General features: G+C 39.2%; 2 protein-coding genes across 2 annotated transcripts; both read right to left on the reverse strand.

Moving 5' to 3' along the window:
* Window positions 1–402: 402 nt before the first annotated feature.
* LOC143641725 (olfactory receptor 14C36-like) lies at window positions 403–1,335 on the reverse strand. The gene has a single exon (XM_077109516.1). The coding sequence runs from the start codon at window positions 1,333–1,335 to the stop codon at window positions 403–405; it is 933 nt and encodes a 310-aa protein (XP_076965631.1).
* Window positions 1,336–11,207: 9,872 nt separating this feature from the next.
* Window positions 11,208–19,864, reverse strand: LOC143641726 (olfactory receptor 14C36-like). Its single transcript, XM_077109517.1, has 3 exons — window positions 19,252–19,864; window positions 18,895–18,900; window positions 11,208–11,521 (listed from the first exon to the last, which is right to left on the reverse strand). Exons 1-3 carry the CDS (start codon window positions 19,862–19,864, stop codon window positions 11,208–11,210), a joined length of 933 nt encoding a protein of 310 aa, XP_076965632.1.
* Between the last annotated feature and the right edge of the window lie 1,180 nt (window positions 19,865–21,044).

A 21,044-nucleotide genomic window follows, 5' to 3' on the forward strand; every position in this document is an offset into this window, starting at 1 on the left:
TTATGTATCACAGTGTTTACAAGTAGGTTCTACACTGTTCTGAATAAGAGCAAATTACATAAGAATAAATTATCTCCTAGAGTTTTCTTTGGTGTCAGTATTTGATATAGGTAATTGACATATGGGATGATTCTTTAAAATATATAACCACAAATGATTTCAGCAAATATATTGAATTATATTTAATCATTAAAAGATGCATTGATGAAATTACACATTCTATTATAGGTCCATGGTAATGATATGGAAGGACACAGAAATATACCTTATGAAATAACTCAGCTCCTAATAATGTAATAGAAAGGTAGACAATGTAACTTGTAAAGCACAAATATGAAGAGTATGTATCTAATTAAGAAGCATGATCAATGAAATTAGCATGATGCTGAAACGTTATCTTTATCATTTCCCTGACAACAACTGTCTTTGCATTACTCTCCTCACAGCTTCCTTTACCTGTTTATTCCTGAGACTGTAGATGAGAGGATTCAGGAAAGGAGGAATCATGGTGTAAAAGGCAGAGAGAACCATGTCCTGGAGGGTGTCAGAGGTTGCTGAGGACCTCAGGTACACACCTGATCCAGAACTGAGGAAGATGGACACCACGAGGATGTGAGGGGTGCAGGTGGAGAAGGCCTTCCCTGGGGCTCTGGTGGGAAATTTCAGCACAGCAGAAAATATGTGAATGTATGACATGGCAATAAAAAGGAAGCAGCCACCACAAATGACCACAGCAGAGACAAGAATAAGGACCACATTGCTGGTGGTGTCAGAGCAGGAGAGCCTCAGCAGAGAGGGGACATCACAGAAGAACTGGTGGACCACGTTTGACTGGCAGAAGGACAGCCAGAATGTGTTCCCAGTGTGCACACCTGCATACAGCAGACCACTGAGCAGGAAAGCCAGGGTCATGCGGACACAAAACTGGCGGTTCATGATGAGGGGGTACTGGAGGGGCTGGCAGATAGCAACATAGCGGTCCCAGGCCATGATGGAGAGAATCAAAATCTCTACATATGCACAAAAAAGGACCAAGAAGATCTGCGTTGCACAACCAGTAACTGAAATGACCCAGTTGATAGTGAGAGCGTTGACAAAGGCATTGGGGACAGTGATGGAAATGAAGCACATGTCCAAAATTGACAGGTTCCTGAGGAAGAAGTACATGGGTGTGTGCAGGTTCTGGTCAACAGTGGTGACAGTGACAATGAGAAGGTTTCCTAACAAGGTACCCAGGTAGGTCATTGGGAATACTGTGAAGTAGAGAAAACTCAGATTCCAGCCATCAGGAGAGCCCAGGAGGAGAAATTCAGTTACCATGGTGGAATTGGCCATTTGCTGGAAAATCTGGTTGCCTAGTAAGATAAATAGATGAGAGAGGAAGAAAAAAAATAATTAATACAATTATTTTACATATTTATGTCCAGATTGTTTTCTTGTATCTTGCATTAGCTTTACTGCAGAGGAAAGGTGACTCTTTTTTTTTCTGATATTTTTAAACATTTTTAAGCATCGTGCAACTCCCACTGCAGGAGTGGAGGTCCGCAGCCCAGGGTCTGTGTATGACCTTCAGAGCTTGTCCTCAGCTCCTCATCAGGCGTTCTCCATCCTCCTGAGACTCCCATGCAGAGCACTAGCAAGCATTGGTCACCTTCTCGGTTGTTTGAGCACCTGTGTGACAGTGCGTTCTTTAATGCTCTGTAATTTAGTTACCTCATTGTCTTTCATAAATAAAAATTCATCACATTTTGCCTTTGTATACACACTAAATAATTCACATTATAATTTATAAATTTTTTTTAGGTATGGTTTCAGAGACTTTATCATCATGAACATAAAAAACTCATACATGCTCACCAGACCTGTTTCAGCTCCCCCAGGGGCTATTTTTTTCTCCAACAGATCAGTGTAAGGTCTTTAGAGACTGACATTCTACAAAACTTCTACTTTTTACCTTAATATATTTTTACTCAGTGCTCAGCACCATGAAGTTGAAGATTCCTTTGTCTAGATAATAATTGTACCTTTTCTTTTTGACATTTCCCTTTATATACCAGTCTTCTTAAAGTTATCATAAGTGTACAGAAAGGTACTGACTGCATACCCTAAAAGGAATGTTTTGCTCATAGTTATAGCACTCCTGCAGCACCTCATACTGGTTCAATCCTTTGTCATTCAAATCATTATCTCCTCAGCCCTCTGCAACCTGGGTTCCCCTCAGCACCTTGCCAGGTTAAACACACTCACCCTTAGAAAAGAGACCTTCCTGATGAGCCTGCTTGGGTTCCTCTGAAAATGTGAATGTCCACCAAGGTCATTGGTGGGTGGCCAGACTCGTGAACATTACTGTTAATTTCACAGTGTTGGTGAAGTTCAAGGGGTCCTACTTAATCTACCTGCAATCTTTTGCTAGCCCCATCCCCCATTCCTCCCCGACACAAACCTGAACTCACATTTCAGTGACCTCCTTGTTCATAGCATATCCTGGACCTTGTTGACTGAGCCTCTTTTCTACCAAGACATAATTGATTGAATTTTCCCCATTAGTATATACTGCTCTTTAAAGAGGCTGAAATGCAAATTTTTCTCTAAATCTCTTTCTTAGCCTCTAATTTTTCTTATACTTTTCTGTTAGTGTTAGAAGTTGACATGTTATTTTACTTTTTAGTAGATCTATATGTACTAGTCACCCAAAACACTGGTATAAATTCCTTAATTTTTGAACCTTGTATCATTCAGCTTTTTATTCTCTTAGTAGCAAGTAAGTGACTTCATGCATCGTAGTTAATAAAAAATGCAATGTAGCACAATTGACTAACTGCTAACATGAACTAAGTTTCTTTATTCCACTAATTTACAAGTGAGTACTTTCTAAATCAGTGATGTCCTTTCTTCACTTCTGTAAGAAATACAGTGTGTGTTCATTTGAAATAAAATACCCCCACTTCTTTGCAGAAAGAAAGATTTTTTCAAAGCAGGCAATCTTGACAAATATTTACTAATGATTTATAATATGGCAAAATCTGCTGCAGATACTGAGTTTTAGTAAAAGATTGTTTTTTAAAAGAACATGAAATAAAGTGGTACATATATAAAAATTTAAATTAATATAAAAAATTCGGAATGCGATATATGATGAGAATAATAAGGAAATTTGCCAGACGTTTTACCCTTTAACCTGGATTCCAGGAGCTATAGGAGCTCCTGTTGATCACCCCAGGACATCCTGTCACATACAGATGGGACGTCAACATGGGTTCAAATCTAGAAGGTGCATAAAACTACAGAGACATTTTCTTTCTTTATTATTGTTTTTCTACACTAAGACAAATACTGCCTTTCCATCTCCAATAGAACTTAGCAAATTCTCCACAAACCAGTTTGAGTTATATTAACTTACTTGATGTCCTCCTTTGTGTGATTTAGCTATGGTTTGATAAATTCTTCTGAATTTGACTTTCTTTTTTTATGTATCAGTCTTCAAAAACTTCCATTTATGGAGCACCAATACAAAATCATGTATAAATACAATAAAATAAATGTACAAAGCACCACCTAACTTTTACAGAGAGCCTCAGATAATTTTAGTAGATTCTAAAGATCAGATGACTTTTTGAACCTAGATTTTTAAAATAACAATGTGGCTTAGATTGCATAGATTGGCCTTAATATTTTGGTGTGATTCAATTCTACATTCTCATTTAAGGGGCACAGATGCCTATAGAGAATTCTTTCATAAAGACAATAAGATGAAGGTATTATAACAGAAAGGGTTGGTAGAAGTGAGAGTCAGCACAATGTGTGTGAGGAGAGCTAGCATGTTTTAACTCCAGGAACATGAAGAGGGACTGCCCAGGTGCTTTCTCTGTAACTGGTAAAAGCTGAGAGTTTTCTCTTTTCAATTTCTCTTGATAGAGTTTCAAATAATAAATTACATAATAAATAGAGCACTTCAAAACTGCTAATATTACTTGGTTTGGAAGACACAAGCATAAAAAGCCATTAAAAATGATAAGCCATTAAAAATGCTGAGGCACATATATTCTGAAAATAAAATTATGCTTCCAAATGTTGCCCAACTTTATTTTTATATTTATACCACTGGACACACACATCCTCTTAGTCATACATAACATATATTTACTATAAAAACTTAAGAATATAATTGAAAACTTGGGCATGGTGGTGCATGCCTATAACCCCAGCAGCTCAGGAGGCTGAGACAGGAAGATTTCAAATTCAAAGCTAGTCTCAGCAACTTGTCAAGACCCTGTCTCAGAATAAATGTTCAAAAGGGCTTGGATGTTGCTCAATGATTAAGCAGCCCTGGGTTCAAGCCCTGACACCAAACAAACAAAGGAATAATTGAAAACATGTTTTTGTGAACAAAAGAAATGAGATTAATGTTCAAAATATTTCAAAGAATATTGCCTACCACATTAAATATATTTCCTATAGTTATTGACTTTGGTGCATGTGTATCAGTTATATAAAATCATTCCTATCTACCTATCTATCCTATACCATGTTTTGCATTTTATTCTTGTTGTCTTAATGTGAATGTGTTTGTTTTTCTCTGAAATTTTGTGAACTTTGCAAGTATACTAGAAGTAATAGTAATCTGAAGAAAAGAATTTTAAACCAACAAGAAGCAACACAAAGAACTATTACACATTTTACTTCCATACACCATGCAGATGTCCCCAAGGTCCCTGTGTTCCTATTGAAGCCATGGCAATCACAGCAAACACCATAATGCAGTTATAAGGACTCTCTGTGTTTCCTGTGTTCTTCTCAGAATTCACCAAACTTTTCCTGGGCTAGCTGACTCTTTGGATGAAATTGCAATTTGCAGAGCAGAATAATTATGAATCATAGATGCATTTGGACTCTAAATGCCAAGTACTCACTCCTGAGTGTCACCTGTTCTCCATGATAGTGCAGTACCGAATCTCTCCTTGGCTTCTCCCATCCACTGTGTCTGCAGCCAGGGTGGATCTGTCTAGTCAGCCCAGTGCCATATGGGTTGTGGGGAGCTCAGTCACCATTGCTTTATGTGAGCATAGTGCCTAGCCAGTGGGAGTAGGGCCCCAGGGGGCCTAGAGCTCAGCCTGCAGAGGCAGCAGGAGGCCTGAGCCCACCACCAGGCAGTGGAATTTGCAGAGCCCAGGAGAGAGGACCTGGCCACATGCCAGTATGGACAGTGGATGACACATGGGAACTCCTCTGCTGGGCATTGACTTTAGTCATTATTGAAAAACCAATGACACTGAGGAGAGAATGATGGTGCTCACTGGGTGTGTTTTCATCTCTGCCCTCCTTCACCTCAGTGTGAGTTCGCAGTAGGTGTTTGTATGGATTAGTTAACATTAAGTGTGGTGGGCAGCTCTAACTCTTTCACCAACCTGTAAGAGGGAAACATCTAAAACTACCTCCAGTTCAGCAGCAAAAGTTTCTTATCATTAAGATGAAATCAACATGATTTAAAATTAACCTTTGTAATAGTTTATGGTTCTCAAGTCAGTGTGAGTTACCACACTGAGTAATTGTACAATTTCCAGCTATATCTTTTTCCAAAATAGTTTTTTACTTCAAATTGGCCACCTAACCCATTACACACATTTTCCATATTATCCCTGATTTCAGTCACTGGAGAACACTAAATGTATTCTGTATCTTTGAATTTACATATTTGTGAAATTGCATATAAATAAGTCACTGAGTATATGATGTGTATTCTGGCTGAAGTGAGCGTAACATCATTGAAATTAGTCCACTTATAGCATGTATCATTTGTTCATTTCTGAAAGATGAATGACAAACCATTATTTGCATATGCCAGAAATATTTTAATCAACATATCTATTTGTGGACATATTTTTCATTCTCTAGTATAATTTGACTGAATGTTTGATTATCTTATATTTTGCTGTATTTGACTTCTCTGGTAAACACTCTACACTCTCTACAATTATGTTTAGAACCTGTTTCCGTGAGCTTTGCATTGCTGTGACAAAAATACCTGAACAAAAACAAAAAACAGCCAGGCACTGTGGCACATGCATATCATCCCAACAGCTCCTAAGGCTGAGGCAGGAGAATTGCGAGTTCAAAGCCAGTCTCAGCAACTGCAAAGTACTAAGGAACTCAGTGAGACCCTGTCTCTAACTAAAATACAAAATAGGGCTGGGGATATGCCTCAGTGGTTGAATGATCCTCAGTTCAATCCCCAGTACCACAAAAAGAAAAATAAATTCCTTAGATGCTCTCAGCCACTTTCCTGATGTCTCTGTGTGAAATGCTTAGCATCTCTTTAGGTGCTGGTATCTATTACAATTACACGTTCCTTGGCCCTAGTTTGTTAAACAATCCCTTTAAAACTCTGATCCAATTTGTTTTTTAACTCTACTAATATAACAACTGCTTTTTTACAATTCAATATATCTCTGGTATTAATTTAAATAATTCTAAAGTTTTTATAAAACTTAGAAAAGTCTGAATATTCTGGCATAATAGTCTCAGTCATGAATATTACCCTAAAACACACTATAGAATAAATTACTACATTTTCTTGTTGGTTGTTAAACTCTCATCAAATTTCTAACTTTGTGTTGTTCTAAGTATTTTGTCTTCTGAAGTTTTTTGATTCTACAAAGCACTGAGAAACATAATCACAATTAAGGTTCTAACAAGTACTCTTAAATATTGTTTCCTTAAAGGGTAGAGTTAATATTTCAGAAGAGCTCACTTTTCAATAGATATCTTTCACATAATTTATATTACTATAAAAAACCTATTTCTTTGTTCATGACTAATACACAAAGAAAATGCTTTTGTAAATTCTGCAGAAATTGTATATCATTCTCATGCACCTGCAGGGTTTTGTGTTATTTGACAAAAGATTTGAGATGTCACAAAGTTCTTATACCAATGTTTCAATTTTTTATATCTTTTGCTACCAGATCTTATGATCTTAAATATCTTAAATATCCAACAGCTTTTATCAAGAGGGACACCTTTCAGTACAACAGGTGTTTGCTTCTTAGTTTGAATCCATGCCAATTGTTGATTCTTGATTTTCTTTTTTGAGCTTTATGAGTCTTATTAAGGAAGTCCAGTGCTAAGCTGACATGATAAAAATTTGGGCCGACTTTTTGAATGGAGTCAAACTACAAAGCTTTTTCTCAGAAAAGAAACAAAGTATAACATGAAGAGACATCCTATAGAACGGGAGATAATATTTACCACATGCAACTCAGGTAGAGCGCTAATCTCCAGGACATATAAAAAAATCATAAAACTTAACTCAAAAAAATGAGAGGAAAAAAACCCCAAATAACCCAATCAAGAAATAGACTAATTATCTGAACAAGACACTGTACAGAAGAAGAAATACAATTGATCAACAAATATATGAAAAATGTTCAACAACTGTAGCTATTAGAGAAATGTAAATTAAAATTACTCTAAGATTTTATCTCACTCCAATCAGAATGGAAATTATCAAGAATACAAATAAGCATTGGCAAGAATGTGGGTGTTGCAGTAATTCACTTGCAGGTCAGCATGGGAAAAGAAAGAAGAAGAAGAAGCATAGCAAGCGAAGCAGCAGCAGAAAAAAAAGTCCTTTATTGTGTACAAGCAATCTTTTTATAGTATTGTGAACAAAGAAGGCAGCCTTCCAACATCAATAAATCAGGTCTTTCAACTAATTAAGCATAGCATACAGAAGTTTTACTTTCTAATCAGAAGTGACCCGCTTCTCATGGCTAATCTACTCTCGACCTGGAGTATGCTGAGCTCTGCTCTTTGTTAGAACAGATAAAAAATTTTTCTCACCGCCCTCCAAGCCCACTTGGCAGAACATCCCGTTTGCAGGCAAGCTCTCCCAAGGACAGCAGACACCTCGTTTTCAAGCATGTCTGTTGTTACCTATCTAAACCTTGAAGGAGCCTCTCGTTTGCGAGCAGGCCCTCCCAAGGACAGCAAACATCTCGTTTTCAAGCATGTCCGCTGTAACTTTATCTAAACCTTGAAGGAGCCCCTCGTTTGCAAGCAGGCCCTCCCAAGGACAGTAGACGGCTCGTTTTCAAGCATGTCCGCTGTTGCCTTTCTATGTCTCGACAGAATATCCTGTTTGCAGGCAAACTCCATCAAGGACAGTAATAGTAACGCAGTCACATCTGATTCTCTACAGTGGGTAAAAAGGTGCACTCATACATTGCAGGTGGGACTGAAAATTGGTGCAAACACTCTGGAAAACAGTATGAAGATTCCGCAGAAAAATTAGAATAGAACCACTGTAAATAATCTCAAAGAAAGGAGACATAGAAACAAGGTGCAGAAACAGGGAAGGAGGCAGAGTGGCTCCTTTTCCAAGCGGCCACATTTATTTACAACAATAGGTTACATTATGTCATTAGTACCATAACCACATTATTGTTTAGAGTATCAAGAAAGTTTCTTATTCTGCAGTTTCATTTCACAGTTACAATATGCAACATCAGGAGCTTTGTGCAGTTCTCAAGAAAGTCCGTTGTCTGAAGTTACTATCAGGTGGGCAGCTCCAGGAGCACGGGAACTTGATGAAACATGGTAGTTATTTAGCCAACAAATTCTTCTATTCCCAGGAGCTATGTGCCTAAAATCAAGATTGCAACCCTCGTGAAGAGCATTACTACAGTGGTCAGGCATCCTGTGTCTTTAACATGCAAGCTTTCTAGCAGACAGGCATTCTGCACCTTTGCACAGAAACTTTCTAGCCACCAAAGTGCCACAGTCATGAAGTTTATTAGAGATCGAATCTCAAACACAGAACTCCTACATACCACCACTTGAACCAGCTATCCAAGTTTTTGGTTTATATCCAAAAGAAAATGTCAGCAAACTATTGTGACACAGCCACATCAATATTCATGGCGGCTCAATTCACAATAGCTAAACTATGGAACCAACCTAGGTGCCCTTCAACAGAATTGATAAAGGAAATGTGGTATAAATAAATGGAATATGACTCAGCATTAAAAAAGAATGAAATTATGGCATTTGCAGGTAATTGGACAAAGCTGCAGAATATCATGCTGATGGAAATAAGCCAATTCCTAAAACCAAAGGCCCAACATTTTCTCTGATACACAGATGCTGATCTGTAATGGTGGGAGGGCTAGGGAAGAATGGACAAACTTTAAATTGAACAGAAGGGAGTGAGGGTAGGGGAGTGTGGGGTGGGAAGACAGTGGAATGAGGACATTATTATTCTATATACATGTGTGATTGTACCACACATGACTCTGCCTCATGTACAGCCAGAGGATGAGAAGTTGTGCTCCAAATATGTACAATGTGTCAAAATGCCTTCTGCTGCCATGTAAAACTGATTAATTAGGACAAATAAAAAATACTATCTATACAAAAAATAGAACTGGTGTTTATAATTTAATTTTTTTCCAACTTTTTACATTAAATTTAAAATTAATTTAACTAGCCCTGTCATCCATGTAAAATGTCTACTCACTAGCATTCAGTAAGCTACAGCTGTAGAGGAAATGCATATAAAGTTAGGATTTACAGAACTTATCTGGGGTTCTTTGAAGGTCTTTCTGTTCTAGCAGGGAACATTGAAGCAGTGAGAATCTGAAGCCATGGGACACAGTGAGGGGATGGTTGAATTCTGTTAAGTAATTCAAGGTTTCCTGTAGCAGTCAGTGCTGGGGTTCTCTTTTGCTCCTACCGCAAGAATTCCCTTGCCTAAAAACTTTAATAAGTGTATTCATCAATTAATCATATATGTTTATTATTTTGTATTTTCTTAGGTAATAAGTACATTTATGTTTTTCTCCATATTTTCTTATTATTGTAAAGTTGAACAAATTGTTTTTCTGAATTTGTAATTTAAAATCTTGAATGTGATATTATATAAATATTTTTCTCATTGTTTTATATAAGTAAACCTAGATAAACTTGTCCTTCAGCATATGTTAGTTATTATTGATAATTATCAAATATATGCCAGTGAGGGCACTAGAATACTTGGGGAGAAATAACTTTTGGGAGGTGATGAAAGACTGCCACAAGACAGGTGTGGTGGTGCAAGCCTGCAATCACAGTGCCTCAGGAGGCTAAGGCAGGAGGATCAGAGGTTCCAGGACAGCATTAGCAATGCAGCAAGGCCTAAAGCTACTTAGCAAGTCTCCATCTAAGTAAAACACACACAAAAAAAGAACTGAGAATGAGACCTTAAGTTCAATCTTTTGTTAAAAAAAGAAGAATAAAAATGATGATGATGATGATGATGATGATGATGATGATGATGATGATGATAATCAGAGAGCACATACACTGCCATAAAGTTTTAGGGAACAAGTATAGACAGATGTACTTTACGAAGTACAGTAAACTGGGGGAAATTTAAGAGTTGACCCAGGTCAGGAATTTAGGCAAAAATATAATGGTCCACCATGTCATAATTTTGAGGCATGGCACATTAGCATAGATGTCACAGAAGTAACATGTGTAGGAGGTAAAACATCAGAGCTGACCTGCAACTCATGCTCCAGGCTTTGTCCCCCACACTAGTCACTCATGGACATAATAAAAGACTGGCATCTGCCACTGCCAAGGAAGCACTGGGTGCTCTTCCTGGTGGATGGATATGACTGTTGGGACACAGGGTGTGGTAAACATGGCCCTCTGTGTATTCATGGACAAGGAATTACTGTTCTCATGTTCCAAATAAATTGGTTATAACTTCTTTAGGATTTAATTACTGCATATATTCAAAGTAGTTAAATTGATACAGTTATGTACCATAGTGCTTACTAATTTGCTTGATGTTTTTCTGAATAAGAGCATATTATGTGAGTGTAAGTTTTCTTCAGATTTGATTGGTAAAGTTTTCCTCTGTGACAGTACTTGATACAGGTACTGCAGTGTATTTGGTGAATCTTTAATGCATTTCTCCACAAATGATTTCAACAAATATATTAATTATATTTACTCATTAAAAGACACATTGATTAAATTACACATTTTATAAAGGATTCATGGAATAATAGGTAAATGAAAAATCAATTAATAAAAAATCTCATAATCAAATGAAGTGACATTAGAGTAGGCAGTTTAACTTGTGTCACCCAGATATGAAGAGCATTTGACCTAATCTTGAACTTCACTCAGAGAAATTAGGACGATGCTGAAAGACAGCTTTATCATTTCCCTGAGAACAACTGTCTTCCCATTACTCTCCTCACAGCGTCCTTTACCTGCTTGTTCCTGAGACTGTAGATGAGAGGATTCAGGAAGGGAGGAACCATGGTGTAAAAGGCAGAAAGAACCAGGTCCTGGAGGGTGTCAGAGGTTGCTGAGGACCTCAGGTACACAGCTGTGCCAGAACTGAAGAACAAGAAAAACACGAGGATGTGAGGGGTGCAGGTGGAGAAGGCCTTCCCTGGGGCTCTGGTGGGAAATTTCAGCACAGCAGCAAATATGCGAATATATGATATAGCAATAAAAAGGAAGCAACCTGTTGAGAGCCACAGCCGAAGGGGCTCCAGCAAACTTTCAGACTGCCAACTGATGATTGGCTCACAGCAGCCCCAGCAACACCTAGCTGATTGGCTCCTCTGTGAAGATGCTCATTGAGCTGTTTCCCTGCCCTTTCAGACTACCAGCTGATGATTGGCTCACAGCAGCCCCAGCAACATCTAGCTGATTGGCTCCTCTGCGGTGATGCTCATTGGGCTGTTTCCCTGCCCTTTCAGACCATGGAGCTGCTCATTGGGGGACTTTTTTGGCTCCGCCCATGCGACCCAGCCAATCGGCCTCAAGAGCAGGAGGATTGTGGGAGGAAGAAGTTGTTGGGGTGTGTGGCTTGTGGGAAGCCGGTGGTGGCAGTTGGGCTCTGAGGGTTTTTTCCTGAGGAGCTGTTTTGTTTATCTTGTGTGGTTCTAAAAATAAAGTTAGTTTCTTTTGACAAGTGGCTCCTGAATTGTGCCCAGCCAGACTGCGGCATTTGGTGGCTCGCACGGGGAGCGACTGAGGGTAAGTAAACCGCTCGCCCCTGAGGGCAAGGTGAGAGGATGGGGAGCCATTTTAAGATTCCTCTTTTGTTTTGCTTCATTTTTGTTTTAAGTTGCCTGTCCCTGGAGATGAGTGAGACGGAAGAAAAACCGCTCACTTCTGAGGAAAAACTATTTACGTCTGAGGAACAGATAGGGAGAAAGGACGGATGCACATGTAAGGATAGAAAGGTTATAATGATTTTGTGTGGTTCCATTTTTATTTCATTCTGTCTCGGTTTTGTTTGGCGTCATCTTGTTGGGTTGTATTATAGTAGAAATATGGGATCAGAAATTAGTAAAAAACAAACCGAAAGAGTGTTAAGTAAATTGTTAGAGGAAGGAGGCATCCCAGTAAAATCAAGAGCAGTCAGGGCATACGTTGATACAATGCAAAAATGTAGCCCATGGCTTTTTAAGGAGGAGTTGTTAAATATATCACAATGGAACCATCATGGTGAAGATTTAAAAAGAATAGAAAAGAACAGCCCAGGAACTCTGCCAGCTGGCACATTGGCATTGTGGGCATTGGTATCTGGTTTTCTTAGTCCAAAACCTTCAATTGAGACAAAGGTAGAGGAAGGAGAAGACATATTGATTCAAGTAAATGAGGAGGTCTCTCAAGTTAGTCAGAAAGAGGAAAAGATTCAAGGAAAAGAGAAGGTCTTTCAAGCTAATCAGACAGATAAAGAAAGTTTAGAGCAGAAAAAGCCATCAGGGGGAAAGTTACAAAAGGAGACTGCTACTAAAACCTTTCTATCACCAGAGGGCTTACGTGTCCAACCAACAGCACCACCTCTACAGGAGACTGCTACTAACACCTTTCTATCACCAGAGGACATAAGTGTCCAACTGACAAGGCCACCTTCATATGCTGAGAGGCCCCCAACCCCCGCAGTGGATAGTTCAGATCCTGAGACAGGATCTCAAGTATTAACATGCCCTGTATTTGAGGTAGGAGGGCAGCGAGTTTACCATACTTTAAATTTCAAAACAGTGAAGCAGCTAAAAGAGGCTGTGACAACCTATGGTCCTCAAGCACCCTTCACTGTAAGCTTGGTCGAATCCATTACCAACTTGAACATGACGCCAGCAGATTGGGCTAATATGTGTAAAGCTGTGCTAAATGGAGGACAATACCTGTTATGGAAGGTTGCCAATGAGGAATTTTGCAAGGAGACGGCTAGGCGAAATGCAGCAGCTGGTTATCCTCAGAGAAATCTAGATATGTTGTTAGGAAAGGGACCTTATGAGGATCAGCAGCAACAAATTGCATATGATCCTGGTGTATATTTACAAATTGCTGTAGATGCAGTTAAGGCATGGAAGACTTTACAAGGACATGGAGGTTTACAAGGTCAATTATCTAAGATAATACAAGGAACTAATGAATCTTATGCTGAATTTGTAGATAGGCTTATTCAAACAGCTACCAGAGTTTTTGGGAATACAGAACAAGCAATGCCATTAATAAAACAACTGGCTTATGACCAAGCGAATCGTTGGTGCAGAGATATCATTAGACCATGGAAACATGAAGATTTAAACACATATATTAAATTATGTAGAGACATTAATGAACAAGAGCAAGTCATGGCAGCTGCAGTAAAACAGGCTTTAGATGCCAGAGACATTAATGAACAAGGGAAAATTGTGGCAGCTGCAGTAAAACAGGCTTTAGATGCCAGAGACATTAATGAACAAGGGCAAATTGTGGCAGCTGCAGTAAAACAGGCTTTAGATTCCAGGCCAAGAACATGCTACAATTGTGAACAAACAGGACATTTTAAAAGGAATTGCCCCATAGGAGGAGGGTTTAACAAAACTAGGTATCAAAGGAGTAGAATACCGGGTATTTGCCCACGATGCCGTAGAGGGAGACATTGGGCTAATGAATGCCGTTCTCAAACCACCATAGAGGGTACTCCATTATCAAAAAATGAACAAGGACCAAGTGTTTATCCATGATATCGTGGAGAAAGGTACTGGGCTCCATTGCCAAAAAATGGACAGGGGGGCCCAATGCTCCGGGGCCCAAAACCACAAATATACGGAGCACTGGAGGAACCCAGCAACCCCATCAGGGTAGTGCCCAGGACACATTGTCCATCAGATCCCTCATCAGACAAACCAGAGGGAGCACAGGGTTGGACATCTGCGCCTCCACCAGATCAGTACTAACTCCAGAGATGGGAGTTCAAATCATTCCCACAGGGGTGAAAGGACCTCTTCCCAAAGGAACAGTAGGCTTATTATTGGGACGCAGCTCTTCTACTCTAAAAGGACTTATGATAAGTCCTGGGGTAATTGATCCCGATTATGAAGGTGAAATAAAAATTATAGCCAGTTCTCCAAATGGTATATCAGTAATTTCACCAGGAGATAGAATAGCACAGTTACTAATAATACCAAGCCTACATGATAAATTTTCCAGTCGTGCTATAGAAAGAGGTTCCAAGGGATTAGGCTCCACAGGTGTAGATTGGGCTATGCTGTCTTTAAATTTAGATTCTCGCCCCATGCTAAAACTAAATATTCAAGGACATGAATTTAATGGGCTACTGGATACAGGTGCAGACCTTAGCATCATCTCTCGTCAAGAATGGCCAAAACATTGGCCATTACAACAAGCAACTCAAACGCTTCGAGGCCTAGGAGTGGCGACTAATCCCCATAGAAGTGCAATGGTATTAGATTGGAAGGATCCTGAAGGATGTGAAGGAACTATACAGCCATATGTATTGGATTATCTTCCTATAAATTTATGGGGACGAGATGTCCTAGATCAATTAGGTTTGACGTTAACAAATAACATCAACCAAAATGCACCCACTATTATGACTAGACAAGGTTTTAGGAAAGGAAAAAGATTAGGAAAACAAGAACAAGGTATAGCAGCACCAATACAAATAGATCAAGGAACAGACAGACATGGGTTGGATTTTCAGAAAGGGCCACTGAGACAATAAAAATTACTTGGAAATCAGAAAGACCAGTATGGGTTCCTGAGTGGCCCCTGACTAAAGAAAAGATACTAGCAGCCCATGATCTGGTCAAACAACAATTAGCAGAAGGACATATACAACCTTCTGTATCTCCCCATAATACTCCCATTTTTGTCATCAAAAAGAAATCTGGTAAATGGAGATTATTGCAAGATTTAAGAGCCATTAATAATGAGATGGTTATTATGGGACCTGCTCAATCGGGGATTCCTCAATTGTCTGCTTTGCCAAAAACTTGGTATGTTTTAGTTATAGATATTAAAGATTGTTTTTTTTCAATTCCAATTCATCCTGAGGATAGTCCACGTTTTGCATTTACTATCCCTGCACTGAATCATGAAGGTCCTGATCAGAGATATGAATGGAAAGTACTCCCTCAAGGGATGGCTAACAGCCCAACTATGTGTCAAATTTATGTTGACAAAGCAATCCAGCCACTTAGAAATCAAAATCCTGAACTACAAATATTTCACTATATGGATGATGTATTATTAGCACACAAAGCTAAAAACACATTGCTAGACTGTTATGCCACACTTACAAACTTACTAAAAAATTATAATCTAGAGATAGCAATAGATAAAGTACAATTAAATTTTCCAATTAATTATTTAGGAGTTCTATTATCCTCAACCATGGTCCGTCCACCAAAAATTCAAATACGAGTAGATCAACTCAAATCACTTAATGACTTTCAAAAGTTATTAGGAGACATAAATTGGATAAGGCCTTATCTAGGTATACCAACAGGAGAGTTGGGACCTTTATTTGATATCCTAAAAGGTCCATCAGATCCAAATTCACCCCGAATGTTAACGCCTGAAGCAAGAAAGGCATTAAAAATCATTGAAACATATATGGAAAATATGCATTTGGATAGAATTGATATAAGTTTGCCTTTATTATTTATTGTACTACCAACAAAAAATATTCCTACAGGAGTATTTTGGCAAGAAGGCCCATTATTATGGATACATTTATCTTATTCTCCTAACACTATTCTTACTAGGTATCCTGAGGCTGTAGGACAATTAATACTCAAAGGAATAAAAGCAGCAAGGGAGTGTTTGGAATTTCTCCCAATAAAATTATTACTCCATATACTATGAATCAAATTGATGAGTTAGCTAATGAGTTAAATACTTGGGCAATAATCATGTACAAATCTAATGTTTCATTTGATAACCACTTACCATCTAATCCTTTATTGTCTTTTTGGTCATCGCATCCTGTAATTTTTCCAAAAATGACAAGAAAAACACCTATCGGGAATGCTCCAAATATATTCACTGATGGATCAAATAATGGTACAGCAGCAATAGTTACACCTGATCAAACTTTTACATTTTTAGTACCCAAACAATCAGCTCAAAAGGTAGAGCTTAAGGCAGTATTACAGGCTTTTGTGATGTTTAAAAATTCTGTATTTAATTTATTTTCCGATAGTCAGTATATAGTTAATGCTGTAGTATCCCTTGAAGATGCTGGTAGGATTTCCCCTTCCTCTACTATTTTCTTTTTGCTTTCCACTATACAAAGTCTAATCTGGGACAGAAAAGATCCATTCTTTATAGGACATATCAGGGCACATACAGGATTGCCTGGAGCCCTTAGTTTGGGCAATGATTTAGCAGATAAAACTACACATGACATACATATTTTCTCTACACTAGAAGAAGCTATAAATTTTCATAAAAAGTTCCATGTCAATGCTAATACTTTACAAAAGCGTTTTAAAATAACTAAGGAACAAGCTAGACAAATAATAAAACAATGTCAAAATTGTGTGACCTTTTTACCACAAGTTAATCTTGGAGTCAATCCTAAAGGATTGATACCTAACCATATTTGGCAGATGGACGTCACACACTTGCCAGAATTTGGAAAATTAAAATATTTGCATGTTACAGTTGATACTTCTTCTGGATTTTTGATGGGCTCCCTTCATGCCGGAGAAAAAACTAAAGATGTTATAGCTCATTGCTTACAAAATTTTGCCACTGTGGGCGTTCCAAAACAGTTAAAAACAGATAATGCTCCTGGTTATACTTCTACCTCTTTTAAACAATTTTGCTCATCATTTGGCATTACTCATATAACAGGAATCCCATACAATCCACAGGGACAAGGTATAGTTGAAAGAGCTCATCAAACTATTAAAATGTACTTATTAAAGCAAAAAGAAGGAATTGGGAAGGGGTATATATTCCCCAAAGATAAACTTAAAATAACCCTTTTTACTCTAAACTTTTTAAATTTGGATTCATCAGGGCTTAGTGCTGCGGAAAGGCATATGTGTCCAAAAAATGTATATAAGCCCAAGGTACTTTGGAAGGATATTCTAACAGGACAATGGAAAGGTCCTGACCCAGTAATTGTCTGGAGTCGGGGGTCTGTTTGTGTGTTTCCACAGGGAGAACAGCAGCCGATTTGGATTCCAGAGAGATTAACTAAGGTCCTGACCCAGTGATTGCCTGGAGTCGGGGGTCTGTTTATGTGTTTCCACAGGGAGAACAGCAGCTAATTTGGATTCCAGACAGATTAACTAAAGCGATTTCTACAGACCAAAAAGAAGATGTGATATCCAGAACTCCAGTTTGGTTATTCTTACATCTGCGACAGAACCAGAATGCTTTTTTCAATATCTATTTTATTATTGCCCTTTCCCATATTTTTTTTTTTTTGAGCTCATACAGACCTAGGTTAATGTTTTGCTGATCAGTTCTATTTTTTGACTATAGAGTTTTTAAACATTGCAATGGAGATTTCACCTGTAAAAAGTTATAAGGCCTTTACTATTATGTTATGTGTCATATGTATTATGTGTGCACACTTGTGTTTTGTGTTTGAATGTATGTATGTCCATATGTCATATATGATGAGCGCTCATGAAAAAATGGATCCAAATAATTTTTTTTTATTCACGTGATTTAAATGGTTTAATTTAAATTGGGTAAACAGCTGTTGAAGATTGTTTTATAATGTGAACAAAAAAGGAGGTTAACAGATCTGTTTGTTTACTTTCACCTTTCCTTTTCATTATATTTAATAATTCTCTTAAAGATAATGTAAATTGTTAAGAAAATTGTTTTCTTTTAATGCCTTCTGGAACGTTACATAATTTTTCTTTAGCCATTATTGTCAGAATTCCTATCTTCATCCCAGTGCATGAAGACAAAGATAAAACCAATCTACAGCTTCTGCTATAGCCATCACTGAACTGCTTGCAGAACTTGCCTGGACTATGTATCACTTATATGCATTGTGAACTCACTTGTATGCATTGTGAACTATCTGTTGGTGCAGCAACTTCTGGTAGTGTTGGGGTATTTATGCTGATGGTGTCATCGGTGGTACAATTTTTCCAAAAGGAGCCGTCAGCTGGCTTGGTGTATCTTCCTCCCTTCTGTTTGTCATGATCGTTCAGCTAAAATTTGGGGGCCAACAGAGGTGAGGCAAAGAACCTCACCCCCCCGCTGGTACGAAGACCTCTACACAGGTGTGGCTGTATACTGGACTGGTAGTCAATGACGGGTAAGATCCAATTACTATGGTACCAACCTAAGACAGGAGGCTGATGCCTTGAGGTCAGCTCATCCAATAACGGGTAAGGACCATATGTACTATTGGACAACCTAAGGCAGACACGGTCCCTAAGCCACATGCTTCTTGTTTAAACAGAGAGGGGGAGATGTTGAGAGCCACAGCCGAAGGGGCTCCAGCAAACTTTCAGACTGCCAACTGATGATTGGCTCACAGCAGCCCCAGCAACACCTAGCTGATTGGCTCCTCTGTGAAGATGCTCATTGAGCTGTTTCCCTGCCCTTTCAGACTACCAGCTGATGATTGGCTCACAGCAGCCCCAGCAACATCTAGCTGATTGGCTCCTCTGCGGTGATGCTCATTGGGCTGTTTCCCTGCCCTTTCAGACCATGGAGCTGCTCATTGGGGGACTTTTTTGGCTCCGCCCATGCGACCCAGCCAATCGGCCTCAAGAGCAGGAGGATTGTGGGAGGAAGAAGTTGTTGGGGTGTGTGGCTTGTGGGAAGCCGGTGGTGGCAGTTGGGCTCTGAGGGTTTTTTCCTGAGGAGCTGTTTTGTTTATCTTGTGTGGTTCTAAAAATAAAGTTAGTTTCTTTTGACAAGTGGCTCCTGAATTGTGCCCAGCCAGACTGCGGCAGCAACCAACACAAACAACCACAGCAGAGACAAGAAGGAGGACCATGTTGCTGGTGGTGTCAGAGCAAGAGAGCCTCAGCAGAGAGGGAACATCACAGAAGAACTGGTGGACCACGTTTGACTGGCAGAAGGACAGCCGTAATGTGTTCCCAGTGTGCACACCTGCATACAGCAGACCGCTGAGCAGGGAAGCTAGAGTCATGCGGATACAAAACTGGGCATCCATGATGAGGGGGTACTGGAGTGGTTGGCAGATGGCCACATAGCGGTCCCAGGCCATGATGGTGAGAAACAGATATTCAACATATGCGCAGAAAATGACCGAGAAGATCTGGGTTGCACAGCCAGCCACGGAAATGGCCCAGTTGCCAGTGAGAGAGTTGACATAGGCATTGGGGACAGTGATGGAAATGTAGCAGATGTCCAAGATGGACAGGTTCCTGAGGAAGAAGTACATGGGTGTGTGCAGGTGCTGGTCAGCAGTGGTCACAGTGATGATGAGAAGGTTCCCTAACAAGGTACCCAGGTAGGTCATCAAGAATATTGTGAAATAGAGGAAACTCAGATTCCAGCCATCTGGAGAGCCCAGGAGGAGAAATTCAGTTACCATGGTGGCATTGGCCATTTACTGGAAATTATGGTTGTCTGAGAAGATAAAGAGAGAAGAGGGAGGAAGGAAAAACATGAATAATACAATTATAATGAATAATACAATAATATTCATGTCCAGAGTGTTTTCTTGTATTTTGCAGTAACTTTTCCTGGAGAGGAAGGTCACTCTTGGTTTTCTGATATGTTTACTCATTTCTGAGCAGAGTGCACCTTCAAGTGCAGGTGTGAAGGTCTGCAGCCCAGGGTCTGGGTGTGACCTGCAGGGCTTGTCCTCAGCTCCCCATCAGGCCTCCCCTGACCTCCTGACACTCCATGCAGAGCACTTCTTGGGTTGCCCACCTCCTCTCCTGCATGGCCACCTGTGTGACCATGTGTTTTTTAATGTTGTCTTTAATAAATTAGTTGCTTTCATTCTCTTCCATAAACACATTTCTAACATTATTTTGACATTTTATCAGCTCTTAATAGTTCAAATCATGAATAACTATTCAAATTATAATTATTTTTTAACATTTCTACATTGGAACATGACCATAACCTTGAAGTAGTTAACACCAGGAACATGAAAAACTTTTACTCATGGAAAACCATCTCAAGAATTCAAACTTTCCCATTCAGGCTCACTGGACAATTTTGTGGAAAACTGGGGTGACCTGACTGCCCTTGTACTCTCCTGCTCTTCCCCACTCTCCCTGCTGCTTCCCCAGGACATGGACGGGGCTGTCTCACAGCCTCATGTCTTCAGACAGGGACCTGTCCCAGCTCCCACTGGGGCTCTCTTTTCTTCGCCAACACATCAGTGTGATGTCTTTAAAGTCTCCTGGTTCCAGCGCAGCCTACATTCTTCTAAACTTCCATTTTTTTACCTAAATATGTTTTTACTCTGTGTTTAGCATCACGAAGTTGAAGATTTCTTTTCCTATATAATAGTTTGCTTACTTCTTCTTAACACCTTCCACTATATTCCTTTCTTCTCAAAGACATCATAAGTGTACACAATTATACTGACTACATTTCCTAAAGGAAGTTTTTGCTCATAGTTAAAACACTTCTTCAGTAGCTCCAACACTTCAATATTGAGTCTCCTACATTGTCATTTCCTCTGACTTCTGAAAACCTGGGTTCTCCTCAGCAACTTGCCAGTTTAACTACACTCACCTTTAGAAAAGCCATCTTTCTGTTGAGCCTGTTTG

The sequence above is a fragment of the Callospermophilus lateralis genome, chromosome 5 (assembly GCF_048772815.1).
Source record: "Callospermophilus lateralis isolate mCalLat2 chromosome 5, mCalLat2.hap1, whole genome shotgun sequence".
Lineage (NCBI taxonomy): Eukaryota > Metazoa > Chordata > Mammalia > Rodentia > Sciuridae > Callospermophilus > Callospermophilus lateralis.